Here is an 18262-nt window from a genome sequence, read left to right on the forward strand (position 1 = left end):
CATTTCTGTGACTTTCGGTTGCAAAACAATGGCCAACGTCGCTATTAGACTTTGACATGGTGAAGAACCACTGACTAATGACATTGAAATCACATGCATTCTCACTAATGACACAGTTAGGAAACAAAGTCACGTTCTCTATAGAAGCATTCGTTAGGTCGACCACCTAAAATATCCTCTGAAAACACCGCGGGGTCAACTATTGGAGTTGATAATAAACCGCATCGTTGGAAAGAGGAATAATTTCACCGATGCATTTATGTCTTTTCAATTATGCGTGAGGCGATAGTTAGGCGAATCGTATGAAATCATGGTATAAGAATCAGGGAAACATATTAACGCAAGTCGAACCCCTTCTCACTCAGAGATCGCCAGCACTTCCCATGGAACTGACAAGACCACAGTTCAGCAAGGCTACACGCCTGGCAGTTACTTCGATACTACCAAGGGCCTCAGCCTTGCCACCCGTGAGAGCGTTCATACCTTCCAGCGACAAGTGTATACCCGATTCAGCGCCCGTGACTACAAGAAAAGGTCGGGCTTCCTTTCCATACTCGAGCATTATACACGATCCGCACAACAATGAGTCTGGTCCGGTAACGTGTTTTGTACCCATAATCCGCGGTGCAAAGCTCGACATTGTCTCTCCCTCGGGATTAATATACTGCGGGACCATTCCAACACCTTCTTTATAGCACGCGAGATTGCGGATCGGTGTTGACCCTTCATCGTAAGTTCGGTTGTACGTGACTGTAAATACAATTGTTAATTGAATAGGTAAGTGGTGAAGCGATGGGGCTGACCTGTCACGTCCGAGGCCGAGATAATATTGACAAGGGTCAGTAGAATAGCTAAACGATTCATTTTGAGTGTAGTTGCAGATGAGAATAATTCTGTTGTGATAAGGAGATATAAGAATGAGAGAGGGGAGAAGAAGAGGAGAGGAATAGCGAGAAGTAGGCGGCTAAACATGACGTGGCCTGATAAGTCAGCTTTCCGGGATTTTTACATCATCAAGTGTTGGTTGCTGGAATAATTGACGCCTGTTGGCTGTTGTCCGTTGGTTGTTGGGCGTCGGCTGTTGCTTGTTCTGTCAGATGATGGCCAACAAAGGGTTAGCGCCCTGATTAGCACGATATATCTATATAAAATTATATCTATTTTATAGCTAAAAGGGATAATAAGCAGGCCCTTATACCTTAAGAAGTTTATAATAACTTCTATTAGCTTAATCTTTATACTTTTTTAAAGCTAATTAATAGAGATTCCTTTTTAAGCTCTTTATTTAGCTATAAAATAAGAATACTTATATTTATATATAAAAATATATATAAATAACTATATATTTACCCTTAATAAAAAAAAGGCTATATATTTAATAATAATTAATAAAATTAAGAAAATAATTATATAATTAACTATAATTAATCTTTAGAGAATACTTATAGAGGTTATTAATTATATTAAAGTTACTTTTACTTTATAAAATAAATATAATTTTATATAGATATATTATACTAATTAGGGCATAGACTTATTTCTATATTATTAAATATCTATAGGTTATTATTAAGATATTCTAAATATAAAATATTTAAAATATATTATTATTTCCAGCCTATACTAACAGTTTATTCTCAGAACCTTTATTACCTACGTCGTATTTCTACCTTTCCATCGTGTTAGGGGGGTCGTAAAATATAAATATCCTTATCAAGACCATTTGCCTTGAATCAACCTGGAACCTCTTTATCCAAGTCAGTCTCGGCTGATTTAAGAACTTCCGTGGCATGCGTTGCCTAACCGAACGCATTGCCCAGAGTAGAGAGACTAGTCTTAAATAGAAAAATGATAATGATAACTGTTGAACGTGTAGGATATCATGGGTACTATCACGTGATCACATCACACACACATAACGTACATCTCTTCTTCTGTCTGCAACAGTCCTTCAACTTGAGTCTTAAATCAATTCATTCACTCATCGCTCTCTCATCTCAATAATGGCAAGGAAAAACTGTATGAGGTGGGTAAACGTCATGCCAATAACAAGACCGAGTCCCAGCCATTGGACTGGGATCAACTTCCCGGTCGAATTTATAGTGGTTACTGGATATACCACGTCGAAGTTATCCATCACGCCATAGCAAAGTAACTGCTAAAGTCCCGTTAAAACACTTTGAACTACATATTTTAACTGGAATAATAATCATATACTTGCTCTCATCAGGAGATTGAAGTCCTGTCTATTCCAAGTTAAATTGAGACTTGCATAGATACTATATTAGCTAGGTAGTTTGATTAGTCAATTTTGAGGCGGACATATGGGTTTATCAAGGTTTTGAAAGGGAACGACTCGTGCCGCTTTTCAAACTGAGAGATATATAAAAGATTATGTGGCGGAGCCCAGGCAATAATTAGGCCTCTGCCGTACCATCAGCCTTGTCCAGTTACCCGTCTTTCTACCTCGAAACAGTGTTAAACACATCTACGTTGGTCTGACTACAAATGTCTGGACAGACCCAACTAATCTTTAAGATTATAAATTTGAGATTAGGCAGTGCGTTGTTGCTCTCTTCAACAGATTGTAAAGTACAAGACCCTGCTTTACTCATTGCGTTTCTCAAACGCATCGTCCTCCATCTTCAGAGTATAGGGTCTTCCATATAGATTCTCGCGTTTCTTAAACGCATCGTCCTTCATCTTCAGACCATAGGGTCTGGCATATAGATTCTCGCGCTCCGCGATAGCATTGCCTACAGTCAAGATCAATAGAATGTTTTGACGGTAGAAGATGAGGTCCCACCTGGGAGGGGGCTTGCAGCTGCAAAGCCGCACAAGGCAGCGACGCTGAGGAACTGAGGCAGCTTCATAGTCGAATGATCAAATTGCTGGTATGAATTATGGGTTTCTTGTTGGCAAATCTAGACAATGTCGGGCCAGTCTAAATATTAAATACATCGATATCCTTCGCCAGGACTGTCCATCCATAGCTTTTTACTAGACTGGTAATCGCTTAGAAAGGAAGGCCGTTTTTCTGTGGGGCAGATAAGAACCGTCATTCTAGTTGAGCTGTACGACATAGCGTACAGAACGAACATAAGTTCTTATGACTTGAGTGTCACCCCGCAACTTCATGGCTGTACACGATTGGTCGATAGGCTATAGTAGCTGTGTATACAGCGCTGTTTAAGGTAACCGCCGAATCGATGGACGGAACTTCGGCATTCAGCTTCAAAAGTGCCTGCGGGGGAATCTTGTAAAAGCAGTATAATGATAATGATCAGCGTCCGCCCCTCAAAAGTGCCTTGTTTAAAGATCTGTTTAGGCAGGCGGTTTGTCTTTTGTAATCTGTTGCAACCCATCAAATGCAATGTAGGTGATCATCAAGTTGATGTCAGAGATAAGCCTTCTGTAGTAATATTGACCATTGTCATATTGTTTTCATCCGACACCAACAATCTCCCATCTTCCATAGTCTCGCGACTTACTGGGATCTCATCTCTACAAAGGCGATTTGTCTATCCATCACTTCCTATACTGAGACTATGTCGTTCAAGGATAAGAACGGTTCTGATGAGAGTCTGCTTGGTAATGATGGAGACAGCGAGGGAACCAACTGGACCCCATTGAAGCAGCGACAAAGTTGGAAAGGCCGCGCCTGGTTCACTTTCAACCTCATTTTCTTCTTTATATCCTTGTGTCTCTTTGTGGCGACCTACACGAAGATAAGCTTAGTGTCAGATATGGAGCATGTTCGTAAGACTTCATTTTACTGTAAGCCTTTCTCTCGGTAATCGCAGTCGAAAGTACCGACTAAAAATACAGCTCCTGTCCTGGACTCGATCAACTTCAAACTGAGGCCCATAGAGACCGAGGGTGGCTTGTTCGAAGCCAAAAATCCTTCCAAGTGGCGAAACTACCTCAAGCCCGATCCAGCAGTTGATGAAGCATGGGAAGACCTCGAGAACATCCGTGTGTTCCCCATCACCGAGAGTGAGGTTCGAAGGCTAGGCAAAGATCCAGAGCTTCTTGTCAAGTTTCCGCCGCAGTACGGGCTTGGTGATAATGCGTACATGGCACAAATCGATATGTTCCATCAGATTCACTGCCTTAACCTCCTTCGACATCTGGCGTGGGCCGAGTACCACCGGAATGGAACTGCCAAGAAACCATTCAGTGAACTGCATTGGATTCACGTTAGCCACTGCACTGACATACTTATGCAGAACCTTATGTGTAGTGGCAATTTGGACATTATCACATTCAACTGGGTTGAAACACAGACAAATCCTTTCCCGGACTTTGCTGTCAATCATCAGTGTAGGGATTTCGAAACGATATACGAGTGGCAGGATAAGAACTCTGTGCCAAAGGAGTGGGGACGAAACGTTACACGACCAGAAGGCGCAAAGCAAATTCCAATCAGCGAAGAGTATTATCGGATCTATGGAATCGAGAAGAACGAAACTGAGAGTGAATCAAGCCATAGTATGTAGTTAAAGAATACCAAAGTGTAGTTAACGGGGTTATACGGTAGTCCTTGAAAATTGTATATGTGACCAATGCTATGATGCGTCCTATTCTTCTGGCTATTGCAAATCATTTTATGATCAGTTCCTTAATATTTATCTTCATATGACGTGATATAATAAGTTCAATTAGACTTGGAGACTTACTGCTTCAAGCCTTCCGATGTCTCTACAGTGGCGGATAGGGAGCCTAAGTCTATACTGTCGATAGAGTACGTTCACACCCATGAGAAAGCATTCACCTTGTATGGGAAGATATAAGAATAGCATAGAAAATATAATATTGGTGAATTAAACCACTATATGGCACTATATACCTGACCATTGACATAGTTCACGAGCTCCTTCACAGGAGGTAAATAATCTGAGTCGCCCCCAAATTTCATGCCCTTCTTCAGCAGCTGGCGATAGTTTTTGCCTGGGCTCACTTTACCAAGCACATACTCCCTTCTGTCCTCAACTTGCGCAGGAACAGGGATACTCCTCCCGACGACAGCCTCCATTCCTTGCCAGGCAAACGTGATGGCTTCCTTGGCATCCGAAGGGATGCCAGCTTCATCAAGCATAGTAATTCTGGTGTCAGGAAAGGCCTTTTGCAGATACTCCGTGATGTTTGGGTTTCGGGCTCCACCTCCGCACATGTAAATCTCTGATAGAGGGCCGTACTGAGTCGGCATATACCGTTTGTAATGTTCCACTATGGCCTGCGCTGTGATTCGCGTCAAAGTGGCAACAATGTCGTTTTGTGTCATTCCCATTTTCAGTCCACGCTCAATCAATTCATGTGCGATCGTGTCTCTGAAGACCTCTCTTCCAGTGGTCTTGGGTGGATCTAGAGCAAAGTAAGGATGAGTCTGGAGAAACTCATCCACCATCTCTTGATTCACCATTCCAGCTCGACCCATCTCACCATCCTTATCGTACTCTTGCTTGTTGTCGGTGAAGAACCGCACTGCCGCATCGATAAAAACATTACCGGGGCCAGTGTCAAAGTCAAAGAACTCCGTATTGAGTGCTCCGTCCACATCAGGGGGGATAAAGCAGACATTTGCGATACCGCCAATGTTTTGACAGGCCCGGAACTTGGTCGGATTGTGAAGGAGTAGCGAGTCGAAGAAACCGATGAGAGGTGCTCCTTGACGTCCAGCAGCCTGGTCAGAAACTCGGAAGTCGGTGACGGTTGTGATACCAGTCCTTGAGGCAATAAAGCAGCCCTCGGCCATAGTCAAAGCGGACCTCGTTTGTCCCTTTTCAGGAACGCTGAGCAGCCAGATAGTCTGGCCATGAGACCCAATAGCATCGACGGATGATAGGGGGATGTTGTGTTTCTCTGAGAAGGTCATAACGGCGTCTGCGAATGTCTCGCCGAGAAGTACATTGACTTCTGATAGCTCCTCGGGTGTAGTGCTGTTATGTAGGATCATGCGCATAACCCTTTTCTTGATGGTCTGATCAAGAGGAATTTCGTCGTACTTCAGAAGTTCCAAGTGCATTGGTGCAGTCGGTGATTCTTGTCGAAAGCGGCATAATGCACAATCGATTCCGTCCATCGATGTGCCTGAGTTCAAGCCCAAAACGGTGATGTCCAAAGGCTCTGAGGTAGCGCTTTGAGACTGCTTTTTGTTGGAACTCATGTTGAATAATGCGTGATATAAGCAGATAGTACTGAGTTGTAATTTATTGGCAAATGTGGGATTAGAGAAATCGATGTTATTTATCCCAATAAGTAATATCTGAGTCGTTCAAGACTCTCCGATCGATTGGAGGCAAATCGTTCCACCCAAAATGCCTCGCTTAAACGGCTGAACTTGCCTTTTAGCCTTTTTGCGGAACTCAACAGTTTAAGCGTTTAAGCGCGTTAGCGTGATGACACTTCGGAGAGTCCTCTCCACAAACCAACCATCCCCGGAACGTCAGTACGAAGTCATCTCTCCACGATCAATTGCCCCCGCAATAATTTAATTTTTTTTTCTGGGGTTAACACGGGGAATGTCTTCTTCGCGATGGGATTTGTCCAAACATCCATTGACCCGCCAGATAACCTTGGCTGATGAGTTGTGGGAGGATATAAACCTCTCCATCCGGCTTGCATAATTTGAAGCAAGAGCCCTGTTCATACCCCATCAAACCTCTGCATATCTAACTTCCATCCGATTTCAGAGTCTTCGTATCTCAGTATGGTCAATTTTCAAATCTGGAGGCATGTGCCTGGAAAAACCTTGCTGTTTCTCACAAATCTCGTGGCGGCAACAGCTTTGGTCTTTGAAGGTAAGACTATCAGCAGGAATTGGATCAAGAACCTCTACTTAACTGAAACTAGGTTACAATCAAGGTGTCCTGGGAACCGTGAGCGAAACTCCCGGGTTTATTGATATGGCTGGAATTGGCGCGAACGGAGTTGTGACCAACTCCACCAAACAAGGTGGTCTGGCGGCGGCCTATTACTTTGGTGGTATGTGGGGCTGTTTCTCAGGAGGTAAGTCAACAGAGAGTGTGTAAATCTCGGGATTTCTAACAAGATCTTCAGGTTGGGTGGGCGACAAACTTGGCCGAAAACGAGGTGTATTCATCGGTACCCTTTTCGGTCTTCTTGGAGCTGCCCTCATGTCTGGCAGCACCAACTCGGACATGTTTATTTGTGCTCGAGTCATTGCTGGTTTGGGTATAGGATTTGTGACTGCCATTGTCCCACCTTGGGTGAGCGAGCTTTCTGAGGCTCACGATCGTGGCTCCAGCTTCTCCTTGGTATTTGTCGCAAATTATCTCGGCATTACCATTGCGTACTGGTTGAACTATGGTATCCGAAACACCAATGCCCAATTCCGTTGGCGCTTTCCCCTGGCCTGGATGTCTATTCCTCTCATCATCGTTGACCTTGCCCTTCCTTTCTTGCCAGAGTCTCCAAGGTTCGTAGTTCTCACAGCTCAATCTCGAAAACACCCTCCGCTGACAACACTAGGTGGCTCATCACGAACGGAAAACGACAAGAAGCTATTGATATTCTCTGCAAACTTCGAGGCGACCTAACTCCGGACGCACCCGAAATCGTCAGTGAAGTTGCCCAACTCGACGCAATTGTGGAAGCGACCGACCAGAAGCGAAACGACCTTCTTAACATAATACTCGGTGGAAGACATTCTGGCAATCTGCATCTGGGCAGACGAGCTATCATGGGCTTTGCACTGCAGTGGATTCAACAATGGATCGGTATCCTGGCTATCGCTGCATGGGCCGGCACCCTCTTCAACCTCGCTGGCTTCGATACACAGAAGTCTTTGTGGTTGGCCGGGCTTGTGAATACTTTTGGTATACCAGGGACCATTGCAGCATCTTTTGTGGTTGATCGGATTGGCCGCATCAAGTCATTGATGGTCTCCTTCATCACTCAAGCTGTCGCTCTGTTCCTCGTTGCTGCCCTCATCAAAACTTCCCAAAACGCAGCTGCCACAGATATCGAAAAGTCTAGACAGCTCGGAACTGCTGCTGCTTCCTTTGTTTTTGTCTACATCTGGTATGATACACCGCAGCCTCTGTTGTCTCATCGCTAACGTATAATAGGTTCTTCACCATGTTCAACATCATTCCATGCTGGATCTATGGAACCGAGATCTGGCCTCAAGAGATTCGTGCCAAAGGTTACAGCTTTACCATCTTTGGCTGGGCGTGTGGATGTGGCATGACTCAGTTTGTGATCCCTGTCATGCTCCAAAAGCTTGGCTGGGCCACCTACGTCTTCTTTGGAGCTACGAACATCATTGCTATGCCAATAGTATGGTTCTTATTCCCCGAGGTGGCCCAGAAATCGCTGGAGGAAATCAATCTCTTGTTTACAAGCAGTAGTCTTCTCGTGTCCAAGAACATGCAGGAGTACCAGCGGCGATTGGATGAAGCAAACGGAGATGTCGCTGTAGCCTCGAGGCAGTTGCTTGATGAGGTAAATGGGTACGTTCATCATCACGGTGAGAATGAGAAGGACTTGGAGTATCATGAAAATGGCACAGTTGAGGAGAATGATGTGGTCACTGCTTAAGCCTAGTCTTGAATGCTTTCTATTGTTTGGTGATTTTCGAGGCGTAAGTCCCGAAGTATACATTTAAAATCAACTCATAAAAAAACACAGTTTTTGAACCTCTTGAATGCTTTCATTCAATAACTACTCCCAAGGTTTATTTTCAAGTTGAGCAACTGCAATAGTGAGCTTTTAATCTAGATTAAAATTCCATGCCAAATCTCCAAGAAGCTCTCCGTTCTCCGGCAGTATCCAGTCCATTGAAATATCTGGAATGACGTCAGGAAAGTTTTGAGTCTCTCGTCCTTCCGGCATTGACACTCCTGTCATCGCTTCAAGGGCTCCGACAGTGGCGGCCGGAGGTATAATCTGTTGTTGTCTGTGCATATACTCATCAATCCGAGAAACTTGGGATCGGATCTTCGCACTCGCGCTGGTGCTACGGTGAATCACCTCCAGATTTTCCAGAAGCTGAGCCATAGAAAGCATCACCCTTCGTACACGAGTATAATCGGCTTCACCAAGAGGCTCATCTAAAACATTTCCCAGAATCGTCCCGATGCCTCCAATGTGATGTAAAAGCGGAGTGCTTATGGCAAGCAGATACGCGATTGGGATCGAGGCGAAGGCCTCGACAACTTGATTGGCGATTTGACAACGATCCTCAATGCTGCTCCCGCTGGCAGCGAATAACACAATGCGTAACAGTTGGAATGTCGCGGTTATGTTGGCGGCTTGATATCCAAATCGATCTTTCTTGGCGTTGTACGTCATTGGTGGTGTTTCTTTGAAACAGTAGGGCAGATCAAGGTACATGCGAGACAACTTTTCACTCACTGACGATTTGGTGACAGTGAAGTCATCTTCAAACATATCCACCAAGAAAGAGTTTGTTGTGACACTTCTGCGGTACCCCCGAAATCTCGTCAAAACGTGTTCAAGAACGCGATACAAATCAGTGATAAAGTTCCATCCCGATAGCCAGCAGTCCCCACGACGGCCACTGGTCTCTATAGGTACTGGATATTCAGACGTCGTTCCATCATCATTTATCATTTCGTCGTCGATGACTTCTGATGGATATAAGACATGGGATTGTCGCTCGCTGCATCGAATGATGCCGCCCCAGACAACTGACGAATAGATATCTAATGTGTAGATGGACCAAAACTGGTAGTTCATTAGCTTGTTCTGAAATGATGAATATGCCTGTCTCACCAGTCTTCTGCGCTCCTCCCGCTCCACAAATCCAATACCAGCTGGCCAATTTGCCTCGTCATGTAATCCGTCCATTGCCACCAACGTATGATAGGCACCAAGATGCTGATGCATGTCCCGTATTTTCCCGTTCTGGATGGCCGCTACGGCAAGAATCGCATGCGCTCGCAGGACGTTAATGCCAGACTCTGCTGTGATATTCAAGAGCTGCTTCTTGGCCTCATCATAGTATATTTCCGGCGGTATCTTATGTAACGGCTCAAGGTCCCATTTGGGATTTGTTACTGATCCATCTCTTATGCGACCACTGACCAGAGCACAAAGGGCCATTGTGACGGAGAATGTAGATCTCTCGCTCGTATACTCAGCTCGAGAGACCTGACGAATGAACGTTGGCTGGTGAAAGAAGGGAAATATTGGGTATACAACTTCAAAAAAGATCTCAACCAGGTCCATGATGCTGGCTTGACTGGCAATATACGGTGCCTTCCATTCGTCGACTTCGTTGATAATCGCCTGCTGTTCAGGTATACATCTTCTGTCCTGCGATACGTTACCACTTTCTGGTACTATACCGGCGGGGCTACTACCAGAACATCGGGATTCAACCTCTATCAGCTGGTCGCTATGATCTGTGGATTCAGCCCGTGGCTTTGTCCCGCGTCGTTGGGGCCTTCGGTGATATGTGCATTCTTGGGCAAAGTCTTTGCAGTTTTGACATCCCTGGTTATCACTTGATGGGCGACATCTGATGCTTCGTTGATGGCAGTAGTCACACGCTTGTGTTATACGTCTGCGCTTGATTGTCGATGATTTGTCTCCCAGGCGACTATTTGCCATAGTGTGCTGTGTAACTAGGTCGGTTCGTATGCTTCGACTCGCTCACAAAGCCGGATTGATTGGGATTAGAGGGTCAGGTGACGGAAATAAGGACTAAATTTATTCCAGGCATACTCGTTGGCTAGCCAGGGGGGGGTCATTTAAGCAAGCTTAGTTAGTCACAAAAGTGTGAGACATGCATAAAAGCTAATGATGGGATGTCATTTAAGCAAACATGCTTGCGGCGACTTCAATGTATCTTGCGTCTATTCAAAAGATTTATCCAAGTCTATTTTGCTGCCTCTAATCGAAGTTTTTCTAATTAAACAGTCGTAGAAAACGCGCCGATAAAGGGACGATGGCCACGAAGAGTTGATCACCCGTGTAGGTTTGTATCAATGCTTCACGGTAGATTATTCATCACTTGAATAAGATGGACAGGCCACAACGGGTATCGAGAGGACGGCCGAGATAAGATCACTTATCCATGGCATCTAGCAATGTATTTTGTTGAGAAACAATCGAGATTTAGAGTAAAGCCAATGAAGACCGCTGAAGGGCAAGTCTTGGCAGCTACTTAATTTTGCTGAAATGCCTCGCCGTCAAGCTCTAGGGTAGGAACCTCTTCTATATATTACTAATCAAATTTGGGTCTCTCATTTTCGGTTGCTATCACGTGATAAGACAGAACAATGATAATGATTGTGATGCAACATTGCCATACCGCCTGGCAGAAAATGAAGAGACTCACCCCTGAGAATCTTGACCTCCTGTCTATTACCATAGAGCTTCTCTCGCCTCTCAATTATTGTCAATCATTTAGCAACATGATGGGGAAGGATTCCACGATAAGAAGTGTTTCTGAGATCTTTCCATGGCACTATCAGTTCCTCTTCATGATCTTTGAAGTACGTAGCGAGACAAATCTCCATGCTCTTGAGCAACTGATTGACTTTGCCATAGCCAAGTGTGATCTTTGTATCTCTGTCTCTCATACCGGCGTCACCATCTAATCATTTTCATTCCCTTGCCCCCACTGATAGCGCTGGAACCTTCTGGTCGCCCTCTCCTTCGCAAATGACATGCGATGCGGAGTCGGCCTGGAATACCCCGCAGCTCCGCGGGCTATGGTATACATACATGGGGGCTCTTGCCTTTAGTGGTGTCATTGAGCCGATATTATTGTATGTGGCTCGGTACAGACTGCGAGACGTCTTCGATGCGGAGCAAGTCATAAGGGCGGTTTTGATCGCTTTTTTTGCTTTTGATGTCTTTCACGCAGTTGCAACATTGGCCGTGACCGGGGTAGAGGCAGCACTTCCTGGGTCTCACATGCACATATACGCCATGGTTAATGTTTGGGTCCCTACGGCGTGGATGCTTTTGCGGACATCGTGGATAATGGGTGTGGCAAGAAAGTCTACCGTTAACAAGATGAAATGCAAATGAGCCGTTGATAGATCTGTTGATACTTTACTATGGGTTGGGAAAGAAGGTGATTTTGACAAGGGCGTCATCAGCGTGCCTGGATTGGCAGCTTGGGTCTGGAAATACATACATAGATTGGAGGCCGATTTCAGATTTGCACCCGAGTCTAACAAGGTATGGTATAGCGGCTGTTTTATGCAAGCTGTGCACCTTGATCCGTGGAACGTTACTCCAGAGCAGACTGACTATTTATGAAAATAGTTACTTATACACATTTACATACTCTAGAGTGTAGACCCTGACAGTCTTCCTGTACAAAGGACATCCTTAAGGACCCATTCCTTACCGAACAATAAATAAAACTGAACTTCCTCCACCCCAAGACAAACGTCTACCAGTAACATAACGCATTAACATGAAGCTTAAACTGCCTCCACATGCGAGTTGATCGACTTCTTCAATGCGTTCATCTCTCCCTCTTGATTCAACCTCTCCTGTAACAACGCGGTGCGTCTTGCAAATTCTTTCTCCTCCTCCCACGTAAACGCACTCTTACTAGCAAACAAATAGTCAACCTCTTCCAAGGTACGCCCGGCGGTTTCGGGGAGGAAGCAGTAAACAAGAGGGATGTACGCGAGCATAGCACTAGTAGAATGGTTAGCTGTCGGTCTTGACCTGATAAGAGGCCACTCACGCTCCGAAAACATAGAAAGTCTGCAAGCTTTGTTAGAAACCGCGAGTGTTGTTGGTGGTGTGGAAGAGTTCTTACCTTTTCATTAATGCCAGAAAACATGATGGGCACCAGGAGAGAACCTCCGCCGTAGCCGACAGCCCATCCAGCCACGCCAAACGCGTTTCCCTTAGCTCGGAGCCAGGTCGGGAAGATCTCAGTCGGGTAAATGAAAGGGATTAACAACCAGGAGGAACTGAAAATCAAGAGATAAACGAATACCATGGCGGCAGCTGCCGTGCCGTACTGTGTAGCCTTGTCTGGGTTATCAATGGCCCCGCGGAACAGACCACCGATAGCAAAAAGGACAATACTAAGTGCTACGGCACCCCAGTAAAGAGTTCGTCGTCGGCCTACCCGGTCGATGGTGAAGGCTGCAATGGCAGTACCGATAATACCGACTAGCATTAATAACCCAGATAGCCAGCCAGACTTGACACTATCGAAGCCGGCCGTCCGATAGATTGTCCCGGAGCTGCAATGGAGTTAGTACACGACCTCAAATTCCAGATCATAACTTACTATATCACCACAGCAGCAATTCCAGTACCATACTGCATAAGCACCTGGAGCCAAAAGGCAAGCTGGATGCGGCGACCAAGATGAATATCTCCAGATCCAATGCCAAAGAACATCTTGACATAGTTGGTCTTGGCGTAGTGAGACTCCTCTTCGACCACAGTGACAATCTCACGATATTCCTTCTGTGCCTCCGGGTGGTTGGCGTCACCGTTTCCTCTCAACTTCGCAATGATCTCCAATGCTTCATCAGGTCTCCCAGCCTTGACAAGCCATCGTGGGGATTCCGGGACCAAGAAACTCAGCATAGCCAAAGCCACGACAGGAATAGCCTGAATCGAGAATTCGAATCGCCAACGGAACTGCCCACCTGCCGCTTCATCGAAAGAGGTACCGAAGCCGATCCATGCAGCGAGAGCGATGCCGGAGAAATTGGCCAAGAATGTGAGTGCGATTTGCTTGCCTCTGTGGGATGCAGCTGAGAGTTCGGCCGTCCACATCGGTGCGATAACAAGAATGAAGGCCACGCCCATACCGGCTACGAATCGCGCACAAAGCATGTGTGCGAGGTTGACTGCAGAGGCCTGAAGGATGACGCCAGCCATGCACCAGAAGCAGGCCATCCACATGCCCTTGATTCGACCGTAGTTATCTGAGAAGCTTCCCGCCCAGAAGGCTGCGAAAAGAGACCCACTAAGACAGAATTAGCAAGTATCTCCCTAAGACAAGACGGGTACGTACCAGTAGTATATGGAGGCAATACCACCCTGTAACATGGGCTTGGTGACTTCGTTGTTCTCGTTCACATAGCCCATTCGTCGCCCAAACTCTGGTGCAACGGTCACAGCGCCCATGACGCCCTGACTGATGCCTTCGTAGGAAATGGCGACGGCGGAAGTGATGGTGACAAGCCTAAGCAGCTGCTGTCCGGACATGGACTTCCAGCTTTCTCGGTTCCACATGTTTTGAAAGATGCCTGTTGAATGATAATTGTGTTGAGATAGAAATGAATGTGCTTGGATGATGATAAAAATTTCGTCGGTGCTCAAGACCCTCTTATTACAATGTCTCTTCTCCACGACACTCGCAAACAACCTTGCTTCAACCCCATGGGGAACTGCCTGGTCTCGTCGCAGCCCCGCGCCGTTATTGCGGAATGGTGTTATTAGGAAATGGCGTGGATGTTGGTATCGTCTCGAATTGCCAACAAGAGTTAGTGTCAAGGGGGGCTGCAGCATGTCATCTGGTTATGCATTAGCTATATTAGGATAAAACCCCCTCGACTTAGCGCATATCCGGGTCCGCAGCGCTGGTAAGTTCGGGATTGACAGATGATCAAACATTCTCTCATCCCTTGTCAATTCCCTTTCTTTCACTTCGTCTCGAATTCCTTCTTCGCTCTCACTGTCGATCGTACCATCAAGAAACATGGGTCGGATGAGATCTCGTAACGGCTGGTAAGTCCATTTAGCCGGTGGTCTAGATCTGTAGTTGACTTGTATCAGCCTGACCTGCCGAGAACGACATGTCAAATGTATGCCCACTGCAAGAGTACAGGGTTCTCCACGCTGACTTGACAGGTGACGAGACGAGACCAAAGTGCGGGCAGGTATGTTAAGCATATTCCGTTGCCGAGGATCAAAATACTAACGGAAGTTACCGAACGCAGTGCCTCAAGCGACATCGGCTCTGTCACTGGGAAGAGCCATCATCCCAGCTTACGTTTAATCAATACCAACCGAAGCATATGGAACATTCCACGTCCGTGAAACAGTCTCTGCCAGCCTCGGGAAGGGACAGTTCATCGGCGGATGGGTTCCCATCCCCAGGAGGCTCGACATCACCACCAGATCCTATTTGGTGCCCGCAGGACCTGATCTCACCACCAACAGCTCCGTCCGTCTCCGAAGTTAGTCAGCACGAGTCGCCGAACCAGTATAGCGATGCATCTCTCATGAGCGTACCTTGGACCATCCCCACACTTCCTATAGTTTCGCGCCAGGAAGCTTTCTACATACATCATTTCTCCACGCATCTAGCGCGGTGGCTCGACTGTACCGATGCCTCGCGACAGTTCACACTCAATATACCTGTGCTTGTCAATAGCTCCCTAATTCTTCGATACGCGGTCATTTCTTATGCTGCTCGCCATCTAGGTGAAGACAACACAGCTGAGATATTCCATGAGAAGTGTATAGAGCTTCTAATTCCTTTGTTGAGTACCGAAAATATTGCCAATGACGAGGCTATACTCTGCGCCATGGTGATACTGCGCGTCTGCGAACAACTAAGTGGTAAGCTTCACAGGAAGGCAGTCTCTCTTATCTAACTTGAGCTTAGTCACCGTGATTGGTAGCGATCAGGAAAGGCATTTGGCTGGATTGAGTGCTTTGCTCAAGACGTCTCAAGGACGACAAGTAGACCCGTCGATACCTACACTTTCCCAAGCTTCCTTCTGGGTCTACGTGCGACAATGCCTTTACAACGCCTGCATCCATCAACAACCACCAAACTTAGATTTCGAGCTCGTATTGATACCACCTCCACACGTTGTCAGTGGTCAAGCTGTGGATATCAAGTCAGAAACTGCCTGGGCAAACACCATGACCTGGATTTGCGCCACAGTAGTTGACTTTTGTTTCCGCGGAAGTGCTTTGTACTCGGAGCCATTAACTAGGCTCCAAAGGTGGTCCGAGTTGTCGGAAGCAGTCGAGAACTGGAACAAAACAAAGCCAAGTACTTTCGATCCAATATGGTATGGGGAACAAAACAGGGAAGCAGGCCCTTTTCCGGAGATCTGGTTCACAGCAGATTGGCATGGTTAGTAGAGACACTCTCAACAAATGCGATGATCTGGAGACCTGATAACTATCAGTAATGGCGTTTGGCTTCTATCATCTAGCTAAGATGCTCTTAATGGTCTACCGTCCATCACCACGATTTGCGATTCGGAATACTCAACGGACCATACCCGCATCTGAGGTGGGTTTTATAACACACCCAGTAACTTACTTCAATTGACACTATCCAGGAGACTGTCATGGAGCACGCTCGAGCTCTGTGTGGAGTGTGTAAGTGCTCGCCAGGCACCGTGCCCTCACTCATCACATTGTGTCACTCTACATTTATTTGTATGTTGTATTGTCTTTTCGGAATACGTCAACCTCTAACCTTAATCAGGGGGCTCATTGATGGTGGACAAAGATGAGCAAGCAGGTATGGTGGATATGCTTAAGAATCTCGAAGCATCACATGCATGGCCGACGGCTTGGATAATTGAAGCATTAGAAGAGGAGTGGTCGAGATACTAGTACTACATCGTCAAACTCAAATACCATCGCTGAATGAGATCACGGCGTGTTTCCCATTCCTGACCCATCCCTTTCCCGGTGTCTCTCTATCAAGTCTCTCAACCTGTTCCTCGCTGTCTATCCCAACGCACGTATCGGACTTGTTTGTTCTCAAGGCGAGGATTTTAATCCCACTTCCGTGACCAAGAGGTCCGATTGCAGACTTGAATGTTGTTGTATGCGGCCAGAGACCATCCCTGGTCAACTTTCGATAGTTCAGATCCCCTTTCCATATAGTCAGATAGCTGTCTTGGAAGCGCTTGAACAGTTCAGATGCTTCAACCGGCATCTCATGGAATGAGAATCCCGTTGTCCAAAAAGGATGAACCTCGATACGAATCAAGCCCAACTTGAGGTGCCTCTTGATCAGATTAGTGATGGATTCCAGGCCGATGGACTGAAGGTGCTCGAGAAGGAAGTCCATGTCGCTGGGTATCACATCACTGACAAACCATGGAAAGCACTTTGCATGGAGAGTGACACTTGTTGCCAGTCCTAATTCGATGAGGTATGCCGTGTAAAGGACGTCTGCAAATAGCTCAAATCCAGCATTGTCGAGGACAATATCGACATGTCGATCTGCCCGAATCAACTGTCCCTTGCGCAGATAACTCCAAACATGCTGTATGTCATTGTCGACGATGTTCTTCTGACTCTCCTCAATCGCTGCCCTTCCTTGCAATGTCTGAATTTCTTCGAGGGTGAGGTTTGTCAGAAGGGACAAGTCTGTTGCGTTGCCCCATAACGCCAGCTCAGTCATTTCGATGAAAATAAGTCTCGCTGCGTCATCATCGAGATTTTCAAGTGATTTTGCCGTAGTTCCAATGATTTGGTTGAAACGGGTAGCAAGCTCCTCAACAGCCTTCTGCGATTTCACCAGCGTAGAATCCTTTTGGCGCTTGAAGATATCATACTTTTTCCAAAAACATGATTTAGAAAATAACAGCTGCACCCGCCTGCACAAGTCAGTGCCATTCCACCATTGGAAATTAGCAAGACTCACCTGTAGAGGAAACATTCACCGTAGAGCCATGGACAATTTAACCATGTTAAGGTGCCCAAGTCAACAAGAAGCCGATTATAGGTGGCGATATCCGCTGAACCGTCTTCTTCCAACGTGCTGGGCCAGTCTTAGTTACCGACCAGAAAGACCAAATCTGTGTAGCACTTACCTTAGCTCGTCATCGCTAATAATCTCATCTTTAAGTTTGTGGAGCTTTGTCTGGATCGACTTGATTTCATCAAGTGCGGGGGAGGGAGGAAGCTCAGCGCTGGTCTCACAGACATCATCAACCATACCCTGCACAAGCTTGGGCCATCGAGACTTGGCAGTCTCCTGGGCCATCGTACCCCGGTGAGACGTCCAAACAGACGGCGGTGTTGTTGTTTTCTTATGCATGGTTGTCAGATGAATGTCCGTTTCTGTAAGATATTGGGGTCAGAGATGAGGTCTTTTAACTGAGAAATATACAATTATAGCCCATGTCAGAAATCGTAGTGTCTTTTACGCATTTCTGAATCGCTTTGCGTCAATTTACGACTGAGCCGGGGTCAATCGGTGGAGACAACTCGGGGATAATGAGAATGTGGAGCAGTCGCGAATTGAGCCTCGAGACGAATTGCCGAAAAGAGGACTTCGACGCGACAGAGACTAGCT

At 46.2% G+C, this 18262-nt stretch overlaps 10 protein-coding genes across 10 annotated transcripts; 4 read left to right on the top strand and 6 right to left on the bottom strand.

The window, feature by feature from the left end:
- Nucleotides 1-361: 361 nt before the first annotated feature.
- On the bottom strand, nt 362-864 carry FPOAC1_004040 (uncharacterized protein; the record flags this gene model as incomplete). The annotated part of the gene is made up of 2 exons (XM_044848595.1): nt 362-750; nt 804-864. The coding sequence occupies 2 exons, from the start codon at nt 862-864 to the stop codon at nt 362-364; spliced, it is 450 nt and encodes a 149-aa protein (XP_044707305.1).
- Nucleotides 865-2607: 1743 nt separating this feature from the next.
- On the bottom strand, nt 2608-2873 carry FPOAC1_004041 (uncharacterized protein; the record flags this gene model as incomplete). The annotated part of the gene is made up of 2 exons (XM_044848596.1): nt 2608-2756; nt 2807-2873. 2 exons carry the CDS (start codon nt 2871-2873, stop codon nt 2608-2610), a joined length of 216 nt encoding a protein of 71 aa, XP_044707306.1.
- A 675-nt stretch (nt 2874-3548) lies between these two features.
- On the top strand, nt 3549-4499 carry FPOAC1_004042 (uncharacterized protein; the record flags this gene model as incomplete). The annotated part of the gene is made up of 2 exons (XM_044848597.1): nt 3549-3777; nt 3829-4499. The coding sequence occupies 2 exons, from the start codon at nt 3549-3551 to the stop codon at nt 4497-4499; spliced, it is 900 nt and encodes a 299-aa protein (XP_044707307.1).
- Nucleotides 4500-4831: 332 nt separating this feature from the next.
- FPOAC1_004043 (uncharacterized protein) lies at nt 4832-6166 on the bottom strand (the record flags this gene model as incomplete). Its single annotated transcript, XM_044848598.1, has 1 exon — nt 4832-6166. One exon carries the CDS (start codon nt 6164-6166, stop codon nt 4832-4834), a length of 1335 nt encoding a protein of 444 aa, XP_044707308.1.
- Nucleotides 6167-6709: 543 nt separating this feature from the next.
- On the top strand, nt 6710-8562 carry FPOAC1_004044 (uncharacterized protein; the record flags this gene model as incomplete). Its single annotated transcript, XM_044848599.1, has 5 exons — nt 6710-6800; nt 6853-7008; nt 7060-7438; nt 7492-8043; nt 8091-8562. The coding sequence occupies 5 exons, from the start codon at nt 6710-6712 to the stop codon at nt 8560-8562; spliced, it is 1650 nt and encodes a 549-aa protein (XP_044707309.1).
- Nucleotides 8563-8733: 171 nt separating this feature from the next.
- On the bottom strand, nt 8734-10599 carry FPOAC1_004045 (uncharacterized protein; the record flags this gene model as incomplete). Its single annotated transcript, XM_044848600.1, has 2 exons — nt 8734-9711; nt 9760-10599. 2 exons carry the CDS (start codon nt 10597-10599, stop codon nt 8734-8736), a joined length of 1818 nt encoding a protein of 605 aa, XP_044707310.1.
- Nucleotides 10600-11315: 716 nt separating this feature from the next.
- On the top strand, nt 11316-12027 carry FPOAC1_004046 (uncharacterized protein; the record flags this gene model as incomplete). The annotated part of the gene is made up of 2 exons (XM_044848601.1): nt 11316-11486; nt 11542-12027. 2 exons carry the CDS (start codon nt 11316-11318, stop codon nt 12025-12027), a joined length of 657 nt encoding a protein of 218 aa, XP_044707311.1.
- Nucleotides 12028-12428: 401 nt separating this feature from the next.
- On the bottom strand, nt 12429-14217 carry FPOAC1_004047 (uncharacterized protein; the record flags this gene model as incomplete). The annotated part of the gene is made up of 5 exons (XM_044848602.1): nt 12429-12651; nt 12701-12720; nt 12776-13211; nt 13259-13948; nt 13997-14217. 5 exons carry the CDS (start codon nt 14215-14217, stop codon nt 12429-12431), a joined length of 1590 nt encoding a protein of 529 aa, XP_044707312.1.
- A 466-nt stretch (nt 14218-14683) lies between these two features.
- FPOAC1_004048 (uncharacterized protein) lies at nt 14684-16566 on the top strand (the record flags this gene model as incomplete). The annotated part of the gene is made up of 8 exons (XM_044848603.1): nt 14684-14712; nt 14761-14789; nt 14836-14864; nt 14925-15549; nt 15596-16075; nt 16131-16237; nt 16287-16326; nt 16436-16566. The coding sequence occupies 8 exons, from the start codon at nt 14684-14686 to the stop codon at nt 16564-16566; spliced, it is 1470 nt and encodes a 489-aa protein (XP_044707313.1).
- A 16-nt stretch (nt 16567-16582) lies between these two features.
- Nucleotides 16583-18004, bottom strand: FPOAC1_004049 (uncharacterized protein; the record flags this gene model as incomplete). The annotated part of the gene is made up of 3 exons (XM_044848604.1): nt 16583-17561; nt 17609-17725; nt 17778-18004. The coding sequence occupies 3 exons, from the start codon at nt 18002-18004 to the stop codon at nt 16583-16585; spliced, it is 1323 nt and encodes a 440-aa protein (XP_044707314.1).
- Nucleotides 18005-18262: the final 258 nt, after the last annotated feature.

This window comes from Fusarium poae, chromosome 2 (assembly GCF_019609905.1).
Source record: "Fusarium poae strain DAOMC 252244 chromosome 2, whole genome shotgun sequence".
Taxonomy (NCBI): Eukaryota; Fungi; Ascomycota; class Sordariomycetes; order Hypocreales; family Nectriaceae; genus Fusarium; species Fusarium poae.